Source organism: Mytilus galloprovincialis, chromosome 5, assembly GCF_965363235.1.
Source record: "Mytilus galloprovincialis chromosome 5, xbMytGall1.hap1.1, whole genome shotgun sequence".
NCBI lineage: Eukaryota > Metazoa > Mollusca > Bivalvia > Mytilida > Mytilidae > Mytilus > Mytilus galloprovincialis.
Genome location: NC_134842.1, coordinates 60,046,095 through 60,066,826, shown reverse-complemented (window position 1 = coordinate 60,066,826; position 20,732 = coordinate 60,046,095). Strand labels below are relative to the sequence as shown.

The window sequence follows — 20,732 nt, the reverse complement described above, 5'->3', positions numbered from 1 at the left end:
TGAAAAATTTGTAGTAGCAACCTAAACAGACAAACTAGGTTAATGTGACAATAATTAGGATCCAGTCGTCAATACCGGTTAAACATACATCACAGAGATACAACTGTGTTACTGACTGACAATACAACAGACTAAAAATTTAAATAAACATACAATTAATCTAGCGCAGACGCCAACCAACATGTTATGTTTACCCGGTATTGATGACTGGATCTTAATTATTGTCACATTAACCTAGTTTGTCTGTTTGGGTTACTAATACAATTTTGTCAGACCTTTAATCAGCTATCATAATAGTTGGACGATAACAATGGTAATATATAACGATGAACATGTCAGTCGGGCGGGTTATATTTGACATGAAATTCAATTTTCCTGGTCATTGGTCAATGTTAAGTTTTCGTAGTAAGGTTTGTTTCTAAGATACTATATTTAATATATCAAATAAACTCATCATAGATACCAGAATTACATTTTGTATTTACGCCAGACGAGGGTTTCGTCTGCAAAAGACTCATCAATGACGCTTGAATTCAAAACAGTTAAAAGGGCCAAATAAAGTAGGAAGTTGAAGAGCATTAAGAACGCAAATTCCTAAAAGTTTTGCCAAATACAGCTAAGGTAATGTATTCCTGAGGAAGAAAAGCCTGAGTATTTCAAAAATTCAAAAGTTTTGTAAACAGTTAATTTATAAATATGACCATATCAATGATAATTTATGGTGATACCCTCGGGGAATTTTAACTCCACCAGTTGTGGCATCGACCCAGTAGTTGTAAATAAACTAATCATAGATATCAGGATTACAGCTATATTGGACACATGGAATGATTGTAAAGTGAACACATCTGTCTGGCATTATCTGACCTTGACTCAATATTTATGATGGTCTATTGGTCAATATAAAGTTTTCATGAATTGCTGTGTTACTTGTATACTACAAGCATTAAGACCACTATAATCAATGAATGGAATGATTTTAAAAAATTGAATACAACACGTTTAATAATTTAATGCGTCCGAAGCGCTTTTCTGGATTTACCTTCATCACCTTTAAGTTGTACGTCTATTTCTGGTTTATATACCTGACCTTGACCTCATTTTTAAGTTAATTAATGTTGTACTTGTAGTAGAACTTTACATTTAGGGTTTACATAATAAAATCAATGGGAGTAAAGCAGACGAACATTTCATCGTTTGTGCTCCTGTTTCTTTAAGAAGTTGTGAAAATTCAAAGTCCATATAAAATTGAGAATGGAAATGGGGAATGTGTCAAAGAGACAACAACCCGACCAAATAAAAAACAACTGCAGAGGGTCACCAACAGGTCTTCAATGTAGCGAGAAATTCCCGCACCCGGAGGCGTCCTTCAGCTGGCCCCTAAACAAATATATACTAGTCCAGTGATAATGAACGCCATACTAATTTCCAAATTGTACACAAGAAACTAAAATTAAAATAATACAAGACTAACAAAGGCCAGAGGCTCCTGACTTGGGACAGGCGCAAAAATGCGGCGGGGTTAAACATGTTTGTGAGATCTCAACCCTCCCCCTATACCTCTAACCAATGTAGTAAAGTAAACGCATAACAATAGCACATTAAAATTCAGTTCAAGAGAAATCCGAGTCTGATGTCAGAAGATGTAACCAAAGAAAATAAACAAAATGACAATAATACATAAATAACAACAGACTACTAGCAGTTAACTGACATGCCAGCTCCAGACTTCAATTAAACTGACTGAAAGATTATGATTTCATCATATGAACATCAGGCACAATCCTTCCCGTTAGGGGTTTAGTATCATACCATCATAACATATATGAGAAGAACATAACCCGTGTCATGCCAACAACTGTTTTTAGAATAAATGTGTTTAGTTCCGATGCAAAGACCTTATCAGTGACTCAATATTAACGCCAAAATATGCAATCTTTAATGACTTGACAACATTATCGTAATTATATCCCTTCTTAATAAGTCTATTCAAAGGTTTTGTAAGTTTCTGAGGTGAATACTGACACCTTTGTGCTTTATAAAGAATATTACCATAAACAAATGGATGTGAAATACCTGAATGTATTAGAAGTCTGCATGTTGAGCTATATTTACGAATGATGTCTTTATACCGATGATAAAATTTAGTAAATGTTTTGACTAGTTTGTGATATCGAAAACCATGGTGTAATAATTTTTCAGTAATACATAAATTTCTCTCATTATAATCTAAAACATTGTTACATACACGAGCGAATCGTACAAGTTGAGATATATAAACACCGTAAGATGGTGACAAGGGAACGTCACCATCTAAAAACGGATAATTAACGATAGGAAATGAAAAATCATCCCTTTTATCATAAATTTTAGTATTCAGCTTTCCATTAGTGATATAGATATCAAGATCGAGAAAAGGGCAGTGGTCATTCTTAGTATTAGCTTTATTTAAAGTAAGTTCAACAGGTTCCATATAACTATAATAGTATTGACTTGACTTACCTCCTCCACACATATTTTGATCAGCCCTTGTAGTTTACCTCAGTATAGACAATAAAATAAATAAATATACAAAACTCAGAAACTATAACTGAAAGCTGTTTAAATATTGACTGTATATACCTATCTCAGGAGCATAATATGAAAAAAGTTACTAGTATTAACTATGTATACCTATCTCAAAAGCATAATTTGAAAAGAGTTGGTAACTATGTACACCTCTCTCAGGAGCATAATTTGAAAAGAGTTATTAACTATGTGTATGTTCCGGACCATATGAGTATTTGAACCATATGCATATACTCATATGGTCCGACCATACGCGTAAGGTCAGACCATATGTGTATATACTCGTTTCGTTATTAATGGGCTGGACCATATGAGTATTTGGACCATATAGGTATTGTTTCCAATATACTTTACAAACTTGTCAATAATACAATACTTTTTATCTACATGGTCTGGAACATATACATATCTCAGGCGCATAATTTGAAAAGAGTTATTAACTATGTATTGGGAGCATTCTGTGGATTTATTATTATTCGCTGGATACTAATTGTCGCGGATTTTGTGGGTACAGAACCACGAATTAAAATGTTCAATATTAAATTTTCTATAGGCTTGTGTGCAGACTACGGCTTCACTCGAAATGACTTACAGACAACAGAACTATATTCAATACATGAATTATTACACTGCAAAACCTTACACAAGCATGTCAAACCTTTGCAAATGAAATAAGTTATGACACTGAACACCATTTATATATAAAAGTTTGTCAGAATTTTTATCTAATTTTTTGTAGGTATCTGAAACCAGACAAAGACAAGAAATCCAAGTTTAAAACTGCTGTAAAAAAGAAAACTTTGAATCCGGAATATAACGAGGTATGGTCGGATAAAACATGATATATGTCTATTGATAAGAATATGTCATACACTTCTTATTTGCAAATATGTTGATGTTTGCAAATAAATGTATAATTTGATGTTAAAAATAATTTTGAAAATCTTGTCAACATAGCCCAAACATTTAAATTATTTAGTAAGAGGACTTCATCTACATGGCGGAAAGTACAATTAAATGATAATGCAAGCTTCTTTATGATTTTTCTTGTGTGAAGTCAGTCTTGTGTGAATAAAGAAACATGTCGGCATGAAAAGCACAGGAGGTTCCCATTGGCATTCTTTGTTGACGAACATTTAGCCGTTACTTTTTGTCATGACTAACAAATAGTTGTATCTTACCGAAATATTTATAAAAACAGTGTTATCAAAGATATGTATATGTTGCGTACACGATTGTACAAATTATGATTTGTATAGGGTTTTTGACACATACCTTTACGCATCTTTTGAAATGATCCAGTTTAATATCTTACGTTCAAATGTATACACTTCAACCTAATTTTAAGTGATATTCTTCTTGTCCTAAAACTAGAAATAAGTATCCCTGAATGGTTTAAATTCTTATTTTATTTTTCTCTTTATACCAAAATTCTATCCATATAAATCATTTTTTTGTGATCTTCTATTTTTTTTTTGTATCAATGCTCAGTATTAGACTGTATCATGTAGTCATGGAAATATGACATAAATATGCGAAAAGAAAGACTGTGTGCTTATATCATCCATTTGTGTTTAGCGGTTCATAAAACACTGATAACTTGTACAAAACATCTGTACAAATTATAATGTGTACAACATTACAATTTGTACAAAACATTTATATACAAGTCTAAATGGAAAACAATGTTTAAACCTATGATTGCGTTGGATAAAAAACGCAATTTTTATACGTGTGCATGCAAAACAAATTTCTTGGCAGATAGTCTAAGTACAACACTTGCCTGCACTGTATCAGACGCACTAGACCACTCGACCACCTTGGCTTCACAAAAATAAAGCTTTCGGGGGCTGGGTGTTATCTTTCCTTGTCAGTTTTAATCTAGCGTCGTAATACAGTTCATGATATATAAGGCATGAAGATGGTATTTTTACAGATCAGCTGAATTATATATTGTAAAGTATCCTACAAATTAATGCATGGTACAGTCACAGAAATAATTATATTTATAAGTACGTCTGAACCCACTAGTGACAACTCTACAACAGATTTATCCATCGGACCACCAGCAGTGATGGTGATATATGGCTGTATTCCTTCTGTATATACAACTCGTTTAAAAATCAGCCCAACAATGTTAGATCTGTAAATTTGCTTTTGCAATTTTTTTGTTTTTTCCTTGCAGGGATTCGAACTCATACTAATGAGATACCGTGACACCAATTCGCCTGCACTGTATCCGACGCTATATATATACTGTAGAAACGATAATTTCCGGGAGGTTAACATTTCATGGTTTTGTCTCTCTATAAGATTCCATGGGGATTTTATTTCGTGGTTTTCTTAATTGTAAGTGGTGTTATATGGAGGTTAAATTTTCGCGGGGTTTTTAATTTCGTGGATATATTTTTTCCCCGAAATAAACGATATTAAATCCTCCACGAATATTTATGCTTTTACAGTACTAGATCTTTTTTCCAGGAATTTGTATATGAAATCAAACATAATGAGCTCGCTAAAAAGACTTTAGAGATTACTGTGTGGGACAGAGATATTGGAAAAACTAACGACTTCGTAGGTAAGTGGCGATCTTATTTACATTTATTTGTAAGAGTAAAAAGGGATTCCCATATTAAAACAGGTTTTATAAAAGTTCTACTATGATGGCATAAAAATGTGAATTTATTATATTAATGTCTATGAAACAACTATTCACCAGAGATTGAAAGACGAGATCGAGAATATTAACATCTACTAGTATATAGCACTGAATTTACAATCTTCAGAATGAGCAAAATCAATATGATATAGACAGTTATAAAAAAAGAATGAAAATATGAATTGATTCAAAAGAGAAAAACACAATGAACAAAAGAAATATTCGGACAGCAACTTCCAACAACCACTGAATACTGTTTACTCTGAACAGGGACTTCAAGAATGTGGTGGAGTATACGATGTTTTAGCTCATTATCCTCCTCAAGCCTAGGACATTAGTGCAACTGCAAAATCAACCATAAACATCAATTAGATAAAGATAAGACTCGACTAGGTGTACATGTTTATCTGGCAGGGTTTATCTGACCTTGGTCTCCTCTTCATGGTTCATGGATCAATGTTAAGTTTTTTCTTCTCAAGTTTGTTTTTAAACGTGTAAATAGGTGAACTATATTTAAAGCATATTTGTTGCATGGTATGATTGTAAGGTGTCCATGTTTCTTGACTTCATTTTCGTGGATCATGTTAATTTTATATGATAGTTGTAGTAAAGCTTTATATTTAGGACCCACGACATAATATCAATAGTAAGTATAGAAGGCGAGTCATTTTAGCGTGTGAACTTAGCTTTTATCTTCTTGTCACACTAGTTCATTTTGTCTTGATTTACTTTCAAATATAGAAAAATAAGTTGTGATATGAAAGACAATGAAACAACTCTCAATAAGACAAAAATGATGTAAAAATAACCTCCCATTAGTTTGTTTTAAATTTCTTATATGACATTGAGAGGGTTATTAAACTTTATGGTTTTAAACAGTAGTGGGCGTATCATGCGCTTAAAGAGCAGCAGTTTATTTGATGTGTCCTAAAAATAATTGCTTTATTTTATTTGATAGGTGGTGTTCAACTTGGAATTAATTCCAAAGGAGAAAGATTAAAGCACTGGTTTGATACATTAAAGACTACAGATCAGAAATATGAGAGATGGCATACATTATCTGCTGAACTAATACCAGAGGTTTAGAATAAGCATATAACGTTTAATGTTGTGTGAGTGTTGTATTACCTCGTCTTCTTTTGTGCATAGAATTAGTTATCCCTAATATTTGTTTCATAAACATTCAACTTCATGATATCTGAGTGCAGAAGTGATTTAACGCTGACCAATTGTTTTCTGTCATTTCTAACTTTTGTTTATTAGGTCTTTCCACTTTTTCGTTGACAGACCTATTGCTTTTATTTAGATTCTAAGTCTTTTCACTTTCTGTGGAAAGACTTTGACTTTTTTTCTGATAATTAGGTCTTTCCATTATTCAGTGGTAAGACGTATTGATTTTGTTCTGGTTATTAGGCTTTCCACTATTCCGTATGGAGACCTCTTGCTTTTGTTAGCTCACCTGTTGTGAAAGGGCCAAGTGAGCTTTTCTTATCACTCCCCGTCCGTTGTTCGTCGTCGTCCGTCTTTTACAAAAATATCTTTTCTGAAGCTACTGGGCCAAATAAAACCAAAATTGGCCTAAATCATCCTTATAGTATCTTGTTTAAAAAATATATCTGATGACCCCACCCATCAACCAAGATGGCCGCCATTGCTAAAGATAGAACATAGGGGTAAACCGCAGGTTTTGGCTTATATCTCTGAAACTAAAGCACTTAGAGCAAATCTGACATACTGCTATAAATTTCATGAGGTGAATTTCTATCTGTTTTTTTTTTAAATTTTCAGACGCATCAAACAACATGTTGCTAGGTTGCTGCCCCTAGATTGGCAATTTTATTGAAATTTTGTATGTTTTTTTTTATTTGAATATTATGAAAGATAAAGCTCAACTGTAACAGCAAAGTTTTTCAGCAAAGTAAGATCTACAAATAAATAAACCCAAACTATTGCCTTTTATCGTCAATTTTTCGTCATTTGTTGTAATCTTTTGCAGAAACCTTCTTTAAAACTACGAACCCATATTAAACCAAACTTGGCCTAAATCATCTTTAGGGTATTTTTTTTAAAAATATATCCGAGGACCCCGCCCATCAGCCAAGATGTTCACCATGGCTAAAAATAGAACGTGGGGGGAAAATACAGTTTTATTTTGTATCTCTGAAACTAAAAAATTTCTCTAATGGGCCAAATAACACCAACCTTAAGCTGAATGATTCTTATGGTATAAAGTCTGTTTCGTCAAATTTAACAAATTTTTGTAATCTGTTACAAAACTCTTCCCCTGAAACAACTGAGACATTTTTAACCAAAATTGGCCACAAGTAAGCATTAGGGTATTTAGTTTTTACAAATGTGTCATATCACCCTGCTTGCCAACCTGGGTGAGCATGACAGATACATGCTAAAGATAGAACATAGGGGGGCAAATTCGTGCATTCGTTGTAAATAGAAATATCCTGTGAGCGACACACGCTCGTCTGAGCCTCTAGTTTTTCGAGCCTTGGATTTTTGTTGCAGAAAGCTCGATATAGGAATATTGATACGGTGGCGACAGGGACGGCGTTAACTAACTTCTAAAAAGCTTTATATTGTATAAGGTGGAAGACCTGGATGCCTCATACTTTGTATATAGATGCCTTATGTTACGAATTTTCAGTCTGTCACATGTCCATTGTCCTTAATTGATCTCATTTTCATGGTTCAGTCACTACTTGAAAAAACAGTTAAGATTTTTTTGTAATTTTAATTTCTCCCTTATTATGAGTAATTCGAAACTATATTTGGTACATGCGTACCTTGCAAGATCATCATGCCCGTCAGACATTGTTCACTCGATCTCGCTCTCATTTCTTGAATCAGTGAACAAGGTTAAGTTTTGGTGATCAAGTCCATAACTCAGATACTATAAGCAATAGGTCTCCTTTATTTGGTGTATGGAAGAAATGTAAGGTGTACATGTCCAACTGGCAGATTCATCTGACCTTCACTTCATTTTCATGGTTCAGTGGTTATAGTTATGTTTTTGTGTTTTGGTCTTGTTTTTTATACTGTATGCAATAGGTTTACTATATTTGGTGTGTCGAACGATTGTAAGGTGTATATGTCCAACTGGCAGTGTCATCTGACCTTGACCTTATTGTCATGGTTCAGTGGTCAGAGTTAAGTTTATGAGTTTTGTTCTGTTTTTATACTATATTAAATAGTATGTTTAGTGTATGGAATTTTTTTATGATGTACATTTCAGTCTCGTAGGTTTTATTTGACCTTAACTTCATTTTCAAGGTTCGTTGCTCGGTGTGTAGTTTTTGTGATTTTTTTCTTAAACTATATGTAATAGATCAACTATATGTGTTGTATGGTAGGATTGTTAGCTGTACATGTCTGCATGGCGTTGTTCATATTTGACCTTGAATCCATTTTTATGGTTCATCAGCAGGGGTGGATCCAGGATTTTTGAAAGGGGGCGAAATTTAAAAAAATCGGGACCTTTTTTCGGGCTAAAAAAACTGAAATAAAGTGAAAAATGCACTTTTTCAACCGGCGGTTCCTGACGTGGGGCTTTTATATTTTATTGTTGCTGTAAAGTGTAAGGGCTGGACTTTTTTTATGCTGTATTCTCCCTATTAATTGTCTATCATATTATGATAGTATTGATCCAAAGCTATGTACTGATATATTTGATGTGGGACTTGTCAGTAAAAAAAAAGACATGGAAAATTTTCGTTTGTTGTATGTTTAGTTACAATAATCGTACAGATTTCTTGTTGTAAACAAGATATACGCCGGACTATTCGATGAAATTTAGAATACGACCGACACGATTTAATAAAGACAAACAAGCAATATGTTTCACCGAACAAAAATAAGGGAAGTGAGCTGGGGTTCGAAATCAACCAAAGTCGTATAGGAATGAGACAACAAATTTATAAATGACAGTCTACAAATGGAGACATAAAAGCCACACCCAGCAGGCAGGTTGCAGTCTGGTCTTGAAAAAAGTATAATAAACGCTGTATTCAATATATCAATTCGGAGAAACAGACAGTATCATTCCGGTCAGATATGCAAACCCCTGCCCCCCCCCCCCCCAAAAAAAAAATACGCCCGTTTTATAATCACCATGTTCATTTAATGCTTCATAATTCTGTTGGAAATTTTCGTTTCTGATAGCAAAAAGTGGACAAGATTATTGTTTTCAATCCAGATACGGCCAGAATTTTAATTTAAGGCAAAAATGAGAGTCAGATTTTTCTCAAATATCTCAAACTGCCTCCTCAAAACAAATGATTCGTATCTTAGACTCTAGAGCTTTTACTGACTGGGGATCATTATTCAGCTATGTTATTTTAAAATCGGCTGGGGCGTTTAGGGTTAAAAATGTTATCGTAGGTGAATAATATTGCTGAGGAACTTTTGTCATGAGAGTGGAATAGAGTATTACTTTCTATTTAGTGGAATTGTGAAATAGAAGTCAATACGTTCTTGTTCAATTCTTTGTCGCTCTGAAGGTGTCAGGATTGTTGTCCTTAGCCTAATCAATGTGTTACTGTAATTTGAATTTCAAAATGACTGAGTGACGTTTAAACTTTTTACGGCGAACTGGTCAACTCCGCCATAGAAAATTTCATGACTTTGACATAATCAGTACATACCAGCAAAACGTGTCATTATAAGTAAAGAATTTGTATGCGAAAAATTAAATACACGTGAAATGGCAAAGTTCAAGAAGGCTAATCATTTTACAAAAAAAAAAAAAAAAAATCCAAATAAAAGGTTACGCCCTCTACGCCCCCTCTTGATTCGCCACTGATTGGTCAATGTTTATTTTTTATTGTTAAGTCTGTTTCTTAGAAACTATAAGCATGATAAGCAAGAGGTAGATTATGTTCAGTGTATTGATTGATTGTAAGGCGTACAACTTTGTAAGGTTTATTAGGGCCCCGCCAAAGGCGGGTCGCCCTATAGTGATCAGTCTGTCCGTCAGTCCGTCCGTCCGTCCGTCCGTAACACTTTGTGTCCGCTCCATATCAGAGAACCATTATGATTTCATACTTTATACTTTACATGTTTATTAACCACCACCAGAGGGCGTGTCATGATGTATGTACAACTTCCTAGGTCAGAGGTCAAGGTCAAAAAACTTTGGTTTCAGTTGACAACCCTGTGTCCTGTGGTGAAGATCGTGTCCGCTTTATATCTTGAGAACCGTTATGATTTCAAAGTTTATACTTGACATGTATATGAACCAACACCAGAGGGTGTGTCATAATTTATGAACGACTGACTAGGGCAAAGTTCAAGGTCAAAAACTTTGGTTTCAGTTGACAACCCCATGTCCTATGGTAAAGATTGTGTCCGCTCTATATCTTGAGAACCGTTATCATTTTAAAGTTTATACCTGAAATGTATATAAACCAATATCAGAGGGTATGTCATAATTTATTTACAACTTCCTAGGTCAAAGGTCAAGGTCAAAAACTTTGATTTCAGTTGACAAACCCATGTCCTATGGTAAAGATACAATTTTTTAATGCACATTATTCACAGCGGGGCCCATAGAGATGGCTCCCATCTCAATGATATCTAGTTGAGCTTGACCTCATTTTCTTGGATAACATCAAGTTTATGATAGTTGTAGTAAAGCTTTATGTGTAGGACTATCAACGGAATATCAATGTTTAGTAAAGAAGTCGAGACATTTCAGCGGGTGTACTCTTGTTGTTATTATCTTGATTAAGTTTAATGATAAAGATAAACTAAAGTTTAAACAGCAAAAATGTTCAGCAAGATAAGATCTACAAATAAGGTCGAATGAAAAAAAATTGTCAATTCACCCCCTCAGAAGTTATTGCCCTTTAAAGACAATTTTTCACAATTTGTTCATCTTGTTTACTTACTTTAAAAAACACTTTTCCTTATAAATAGAAACTGCCAAGTCAATTTCAGCTTAACTTTGACTGAACGAGTTTCAGATTATTTAGATAAAATTTTGTATTTTATCTCCTTGTATGTCAAGAACCTTGGCCACTATGGCTAAAATGGAAAATAAGGGTAAAATGATTTTTTTTTCCTTTGAAAAAAATATGACAGATACAGAGAACATTTTAATGGAATTTTTAAGCCACTCATTAATATATTGAAAAACAAAAATAATCATTAATTAAAGATTTAAGCTCTGTCTTCATGTTTAATTGAAATTAAAATAGATATTATATGGGGATTTCTTTTATAGAATTACTGGTATATACAGATAATAAATTTTATCCTTTTCTTATATATAACCTATATGTAACTTTTGATTAACACTGCATTAAAAAAAAACACTCTGTAAATGTATGTGTATAGGGGAAAAACATATTATGCCCATATAAATTTCTTTTTCTTAATGTTGTCTTCTTTGAATATGCGTTAATGTCTATTAAAGTGAAACAGAGTCTTGTTTGAAAGTTTTTGTTATCCTTTATAACAAAATTATTATACCCCACGTAACGAAGTTGCGGAGGGTATAATGTTTTTGACCCGTCAGTCCGTCAGTCCTGTTTCTTGTCATCGCAACTCCTCTCAAACCACACAACAGAATTTCACGAAACCTTTTCAGATAATAAGGACATACTATGTAGTTGTGCATATCGACGGGAAATTGCGATTCAATTTTTTTCTAGGAGTTACGCCCCTTTGAACTTATTTACTTTAATGTACTACTGCAACAGTTTGTCATCGCAACTCCTCTCAAACCACACAACAGAATTTCACGAAACCTTTTCCGATAATAAGGACATACTATGTAGTTGTGCATATCGACGGGAAATTGCGATTCAATTTTTTTTCTAGGAGTTACGCCCCTTTGAACTTATTTACTTTAATGTACTACTGCAACAGTTTGTCATCGCAACTCCTCTCAAACCACACAACAGAATTTCACGAAACCTTTTCCGATAATAAGGACATACTATGTAGTTGTGCATATCGACGGGAAATTGTGATTCAATTTTTTTTCTAGGAGTTACGCCCCTTTGAACTTATTTACTTTAATGTACCACTGCAACAGTTTGTCATCGCAACTCCTCTCAAACCACACAACAGAATTTCACGAAACCTTTTCAGATAATAAGGACATACTATGTAGTTGTGCATATCGACGGGAAATTGCGATTCAATTTTTTTCTAGGAGTTACGCCCCTTTGAACTTATTTACTTTAATGTACTACTGCAACAGTTTGTCATCGCAACTCCTCTCAAACCACACAACAGAATTTCACGAAACCTTTTCCGATAATAAGGACATACTATGTAGTTGTGCATATCGACGGGAAATTGCGATTCATTTTTTTTTCTAGGAGTTACGCCCCTTTGAACTTATTTACTTTAATGTACTACTGCAACAGTTTGTCATCGCAACTCCTCTCAAACCACACAACAGAATTTCATGAAACTTTGTAGATAAAAAGGACATACTATGTAGATGTGCATATCGACAGGAAATTACGGTTCAATTTTTTTTCTAGGAGTTATGCCCCTTTGAACTTATTTGCTTCAATGTACTTCTGCAACAGTTTGTCATCTCAACACCTCTGAAACCACACAACAGAATTTCATGAAATTTTGTAGATAATAAGGACATACTATGTATATTTACAGGAAATTATTATTCAATATTTTTTCTTATACATTTTTTTTTTCTTATACTTATTTAATTTCTCCAATGACAATGTGGGGACGTGGGGTATGTGAGCGTGCTCACTAAGGTTCTTTAATTAGTTTTGAAAGCGTCTTTTTGTAATTTTATAGGGTTTTAAAGCGGTGACCGTGCGCCCATTTTTAAGAATGTTATTGTGTTTCGCTCGCTGTTGCGGAGGGGGTGTTTAGTTTTACCTTTTTTTCCCTTAAAAATTGGCCATTGTTATATTATAGTTCGTTTCTGTGTGTGTTACGTTTTAATGTTGTGTTTCTGTTGTGTCGTAGTTCTCTTATGCTTGATGTGTTTCCCTCAGTTTTAGTTTGTAACCCGGATTTGTGTTTTTTTCTCAATCATTTTATGAATTTCGAACAGCGGTATACTACTGTTGCCTTTATTTACCCTTGTCCCTCTGATCATACGCCCCAAAATTTGTTTTCTGTTCTCTAACTTAAGTTTGCCTCAACCAAATAGCATGACACTTTAACACAAAGCTTATTATCACAAAATACAGATCAAGTTTGAATTTTAGTTGGGTCACTATAACCATTATCCAGTTATGTCCCTTTTTAAATGAAAAAATGCAAAAGGTTAAGGTTCCGTTCTTTAACAAGTTGCCTAGGCTAAACATTATGAAAACTATACACATTACTTATTACCACAAAACTCAGAACAAGTGCAATATGCATGGGTAGCGTCAATTTTATTGTTCTTGAGTTATGTCTCTTTATAATGTTGTATGCAAACGGGAGCATTATCTGTGTCCATGGGGACACATTCTCCATTTATTTTTCTTTCTTTTTTATTTATTTCAAGTTTTAAGAAATTTAAATTGAGTGTAAAACATGTGAAAAGTCTTTGATAATTGGAAAAAAATAATTAACTTATGATAAGTCATTTGTATTTTATATCCAGTTGTATGGATTTTACAATTTGTTTAATCCATTTTATTTACGGTTTAATAAAGGAACACACTTTTGGAACCATTTGTTATTACTTTAAGAAAAAAATCAGTGCACCCAATTTCATTTATTTCTTAAACGATAACGTCTCATTGAGATACAATATAGGTGGTCAGGTGTACCTGTATTTCTCTTGAAATCTGAGCTATTATACTGAATGCAGTCTTGATTTAGTCTTATCTACTTAAAACCTAATTCCATTTTTACTAATTATTTCAGCCTGATGAATATTGACAACACTTCCGAGGATGAAGACGTCCAGATGCATTCAAGAATCAATATTGTTCAAGTCTATAACAATCCTTACTTAATGACGTATAATGGACATTGTTAAATACCATGAGTGCCAATGAGAACATAAATATTATGATTATAAACACTTGCATTAAGTTTTTTAATGCTATCATGTCGATGTCGTCGTCCAAAAACAGATTTGAGTTCCGGACAAATACTTAAGTTTAAATGAATGGATCATTATAAAACCTTTACTAGAAGGTTCAATTCCTTAAAGGAAGGTTTGATTTGGATGGTTATGGTACCAACAGTTCAGGAATGGGGGGCCCAAAACAAAAAAAAAATGTAGTTTTTGAAGAATAACTTTTGTGTAAGTGTATTGATCTCTCTAAAACTGTACTACACAGTTCCTTACCACAAAGTAAAGGCTTGGATTGAGATTGGGGGTAATTGCTTTAAACTTTTTAAGATAACGGACAAAAAAGGGCAAAAAACATTCATTTTTATATTTTCCAGAAAATAACTTGTGTTATAGTTTATAGAACTCTCTGAAATAGAACTTTTTTCTGAAAAAAACTAAATATTTAAAAAAAAAATATTATCGAGGTTACATACTTATTTTCTTGGGGATTTTTAAAAAATTTAAATTTTGAAGAAGAATGGACAATTGGGGGTGGGGGGGGGGGGGTAAATGTTTTGAGTGGATATGTTTTCATAATTGTTTGTAACCACACTTTGAATGGGATTATTAGAGTCTTTAAATTTTGGGGGGGTTCTAACCTTGCATTACTATTTTTTTAATGGTAATTGGTCCAAAGTGTCCAAAATTAAACTTCGTTTGATTTCTTCAAAAATTGAATCATTGCTATGTTGAATCTCATTGTGCATTAATATTTTTTATTTGGGAAACTGTTTTCAATTAAGTCCATATTGAGGTTGGAAAGGTTCCAAATTAAACTATGTTTGATTTCAACTAGAATTAGATTTTTGGTCAATCTAATTAAAATTCAAAATATCAGAACAAGAGGAATTCAAGGATTTAATTTTGAATTAGACTGATTTTTGGCGTTTTTATATGCTGAATCTAACCATGTTGTAAGATTTTGGATATTAGACCATACTAGGTAAATTAAATGTCCCATGTCAAACTTTTTAGATCTTTGACCACATTTACTTTGTGTCAGAACCTATATTATATCAAAAAATTGATCACATTCCAAAGTAAGACAATATTAAACTTGATTATTGTGTACACCTGTTGAGGGTTCGACCTCTGTTGTCGTATCAGGCTTCACTTGTTTACACATATATATGGCAAATTGAAAGAAAGTACAGTTAATTCATAGAAGTGAAATAGATAAAGAATTTCTTATTATAAAGCCTGAAAATCTTGTTGATTGATATTGTATCTGTAGAATTTTTAGATGATTGATGGCGACATGAATATTTAAATAAATTTAGTAATACAAGGAACGTATAAATGTTGGAAAAATTCTTCGACATAACATTTAAAAATTTTGATCTGGTGATTCAATCACCAGTATTTGTTGTTGTGTTGTACTATCTATGTTTTATTGTGTTATGTTATGTTTTGTTATGTTATGATATATTATATTATATTTAATATGATCATGTTTATATACAATAATATATTATATTTCATAATGTATTCCAAAAGAATAATAAAATAAATTTCAGAAATGTTTCCTTTGCGATGCTTCTTGCAATTAATTTACAGCTTAATTTACTTCAAATGGTATGTTATTTAAAAGCAATCCAGAATGTGGTGAGTTCTTAAAATTGAAACTACTTATAACAGTGCAGTCAGGATTCTACTTCGCCAGTCAAAATTATTTTATATCCCCATAACGCCACCTAATTTTGAAAATCGTAAAAATGGCTGTCTACAGGGTTGAGGCACTGTCAATTTAGCTTTTGAAAACCGATAAGTTTATCCGCATAATATCACACGTTTGAGCTTTCTAAAAAGCTGTGAACTGCTTCACTCTATCTTAATTTAAGGTAATATGTGTCATGTGGTTGTTATACGACCGCAAAAATATTTTTAAAAAAATTGGTCGTATATTTGTATCACGTCGTCGTCATCGTCCGAAGACGAATTATTTTCGGATAAAAACTTTAGTACAAGTAAATAGAAATCAATCAAATTTTAAAACAAGATTTATAACCACTAAGGAAAGGTTGGGATTGATTTTTTTTAGTGCCAACAGTTTAGGAATTAGGGGCCAAAAAGGGGCACAAATAAGCATATTTCTTGGTTTTTTTTTGCACAATAACTTTAGTATAAGTAAATACAAATCTATGAAATTTAAACACAAGGTTTATGACCACAAAAGTAAGGTTGGGATTGATTCTGGATGTTTTGGTCCCAACAGTTTAGGAATTAAGGGCTAAAAGGGTCCAAAATTAAACTTTGTCATCATAAAATTGAATTATTGGGGCTTTTGATATGCCGAATCTAACCATGTATTTAAATTCTTAATTTTTTATCCCGTTTTAAAATTGGTCTACATTAAGGTGCTTAGACTTTGGTGATATTTTTATGACTAGATTGAAATATAGTGAAATGATTCTTTTATCGTTGAAGACCCTCCAGCAACTTCGACCAAATGATTGATCATTAGTACGATTAGGTTTCGTGCACATTTACTCCATTTTCCTTTATGTTCTGTAAAAGGGTCTGAACATGACTTAATGCAAGTTTAACACATCAATGGAAATGGTCATATGGCAATACATTATTGCTTTTTTATGCCCCACCTACGATAGTAGAGGGGCATTATGTTTTCTGGTCTGTGGCTCCGTTCGTCCGTCTGTCCGTTCGTCTGTGCGTCCGTTCAGGTTAAAGTTTTTGGTCAAGGTAGTTTTTGATGAAGATGAAGTCCAATCAACTTGACACTTAGTACACTTGTTGCTTATGATATGATCTTTCTAATTTTAAAGCCAAATTAGCCTTTTGACCCCAATTTCACGATCCACTGAACATAGAAAATGAAAGTGGGAATTTCAGGTTAAAGTTTTTGGTCAAGGTAGTTTTTGATGAAATTTAAGTCCAATCAACTTGAAACTTAGTACATATGTTCCCTATAGTATAATCTTTCTAATTTTAATGCCAAATTAGATTATTACCCAAGTTTTACAGTCCATGGAACATGGAAAAGGATAGTGCAAGTGGGGCATCCGTGTACTTTAGATAAAGGCAACAGTAGTATACCGCTGTTCAAAACTCATAAATCCATGGACAAAAAAACTAAATCGGGGTAACAAACCAAAACCGAGGGAAACGCATTAAATATAAGAGAACAACGAAACAACACTAAAATGTAACACACACAGAAACGGACCAAGCATCAGACAAAATCCCACGAGAATAACAAATATAACATCAAAACCAAATACATGAATTTGGGATAGACAAGTACCGTGACACGTCTTATCGCAATGTGAAATTACACTCAAAAATAAGAGAAAACAAACGACGCAACGTTAAAATGTAACTCACACAGAAACGAACAATTATATAACAATGGCCATATTCCTGACTTGGTACAGGACATTTTTAAAGGAAAAATTGGTGGGTTGAACCTGGTTTTGTGGCATGCCAAACCTCACACTTTAATGGCAATGTTAAATATAACATTGAAATGACAACATAATATTACAGGACTACAATACAAATAAATGGGAGAACGTATTAGACAAAGAAACACATGATTAATGAATAACAAAAAGCATCAGGTTTAAAATTCAATACGTCAAAAACGCGCCTCGTCCACACAAGACTCACCAGTGACGCCCAGATATAAAAGATCGAAAGCGAAAAAAAGTACAAAGTTGTACAGCACTGAAGATCAAAAGTTGAAAAAGGCTGTGTCAAATACGGCTATGTTTTTATGCTTGGGATAAGAACATCCTTATTACTAGTATTTAGAACAATTAATGCTATTGCAAACAGTAAATTTTATCAAATGAATATAACAGATACACATAATGAAACTGAAGTATTAACTCATTACAGAAAACAAACACGAATACATAATGCAAAGACCAACACAGAATAGACACACCCGACTCAGTCCAGGCCTCAACGCAGTAAATTGTGAAAATGACGTCACATAAGATGGTGAAAAGGCATTAAAAATTACGTCACATTCTTGTTTCAAATTATTTGAAACGGCGGGAAATTGTTGATCTTACTTTGATTTAAGCCATGTCAGCTATCTATAGTTTTATTAAACAAAAGAAGCCAGTTGTGAATTCTTTGATATCAAATTCAATTCTCCATGCAGAAACGACCATTTTTTCTGTGTCTTGTATATTCTTAAAATATTTTCTCGCACAATATCCTGCCTGACATCGGTTGGCATGCAACATTGCAAAACCACACGTTTACAAATGAAAATCAACAGACTATTGTCATAAAGTAGGACATTAATGAGCCAAAGACGAACCCGGGACACAGAAGTTCAAACAATAGACCGTCAACTCTGAAAACTAAAAGTAAAAAAGAAACATTGATCACAAAAAACATACAGGAGCGACACCAGAGAGTGAAGAGAACTTGCTTCTTGTTAGACACTTTCCGTGAAAACAATTTGATATTAAAATTAAGACAATCTTTTGTTTCATTTTTTTTTTTTTTTTTTTTTTTTTTTTGAAATTTCAAACATGAGGCATAATGCCATTTGCCTCATTTGCCTCAATGTAGTTACGGCCCTGGGGACGCTAAAACTGTTGCCTGCAGTGTCTACATTTCTGCAACACAATCTCCTGGAACGACCGAGGAATATAGACAATAGACAATAGACAATAGACATATTTTATTCGCACAAACACATTTACATTAATTAAATGGTTATGGCATACAAAATTGAGACAATAAGCTGACAATAGTTAAATTGATTATAATTATATTAGAGTGACATTGGTATTCACAGCAAGAAGAAAAAGGCTATAAATATCAACAGTTAACACATTGTTAATGTTCATGAACAATTAAAAAAAGAACACAAACAAAAATTAGGTTGCATATTAAAAAAAGTTATACAGATGTTCTTAATAAAAGACAATCATTAATATACTTTATGGTGATTTTTATAATGACTGGTAGACTGCTATCTAAAAGTACAGTCAAATGATTTAGTGCTATAGTGGACTGCAATTTAATAAAATTGAAATTAAGATTTTTATTAATATTTTGTATATAGGTATCCCTTAATGATTTATAGCATGGACAGATTGAGAAGAAATGGTATTCATCCTCAGTTTCTTGTCTGTTACAGGATAAGCAAATGCGTTTACTTCTTTCAATGTTGGTATAACGCCCTCTTTCAATTGCTAGGGAATGCGCACTTAGTTTAAATTTACTGAAAACTGATCGGTCGGTTTTGAATTTACATATATCAATATATGGGGGCCTTTTTCTAATTCTTTTAGTATGACAAAAGAAATTTGATTTTTCACATTTATTGATAGAACAATTCATAATTTGATAAGCCTGGTCATAGATTCTTTGTTGGATACTATTTATGTGACATTTTAAATTAAAAGTATTAAAAGTGAGATGACCAAAACCTAATTTATTTAACCAGTCTTTTACAAATGTACAATATGTTAACCCATTTACTTGTTTTCTCTACATTATTATATATTTTATGGACTAAAGTGTTAGGCGAGTTTACAATGTGGTTTAGAAATTTTATAGCTGAAAGGTGATTTTTAAAGTACAAAGGGATTCTGTTTGTCTCAGTTAAACAGGCTACATTTGTTGTTTTGCACTTTACTCCTAAAATTTCTTTAATAAATTTGATATGTAAATGTTCAAATGGATCTGAATCTTTGAACACTTGGCTTACACCCCAAACTTCACTTCCATAAAGAGTTATTGGAACAACTAAAGTATCAAATAATTTTTCAAGCATACTGCAGGAATTATCTAAAGAGACTGTTTTTTCAATTTTAAACCAAGCTTTTCTTCCTTTTTCCATGCATAAGATTTTTTTTTTTGAATGATTTAAACTTCCTGAACAATTTATAGTTATTCCAAGGTAACAAATAGATTTAACAGTCTCAAGATGTTCTTTTTCTACTTTAAAATAATTACAATGAGATTTTCCATTAGAATTGAATATTATAATTTTTGATTTTTGTTTGTTAACATCAAGTTTCCATAGCGAACAAAATTTAGTTAACTCATTTAGTGCATTTTGTAGCCCTTCTTGAGTTTCAGACAATAAAATAATGTCATCTGCATATAATAATGATGTTAGTTTAACATCTCCTATAATAATTGGTTGAGTGTTTGCATGATCAAGGTCATTTACAAGGCCATTTATATAAATATTAAACAAAGTGGGGCTAAGTACATCCCCTTGTTTTACTCCGCAGTTTGATATAAATTCATGGCTAATACCATTTTGAAATTTAATTCTGCATTTGTTGTCATTATACATTGATTGGATGACGTTAAAAAGTTTGCCTGGAAGTCTGTTTTGGAGTAGAATGTAGAATAAACCCTCCCTCCAGACAGTATCAAAGGCTTTTCGCAGATCTATAAATGCTGAAAAAATTTTCCATTTTTTAGTTTTATATTTGTCTACAATAGACTTTA

General features: G+C 32.8%; 1 protein-coding gene across 5 annotated transcripts in view; it reads left to right on the top strand.

Moving 5' to 3' along the window:
- Window positions 1–15,806, top strand: part of LOC143076161 (rabphilin-3A-like) — a 111,178-nt gene extending 95,372 nt beyond the window's left edge. For 4 of the 5 annotated variants that reach the window (XM_076251842.1, XM_076251844.1, XM_076251840.1 and 1 more), the window contains 4 exons: window positions 3,308–3,389; window positions 5,050–5,146; window positions 6,186–6,307; window positions 14,087–15,806. In XM_076251842.1, coding sequence (XP_076107957.1) covers window positions 3,308–3,389; window positions 5,050–5,146; window positions 6,186–6,307; window positions 14,087–14,101 — 316 coding nt within the window. In that variant the 3' untranslated portion in view covers window positions 14,102–15,806. Of the gene's footprint in view, window positions 1–3,307; window positions 3,390–5,049; window positions 5,147–6,185; window positions 6,340–14,086 lie in introns of all 5 variants that reach the window. The other variant, XM_076251843.1, reaches the window with a different exon arrangement.
- Window positions 15,807–20,732: the final 4,926 nt, after the last annotated feature.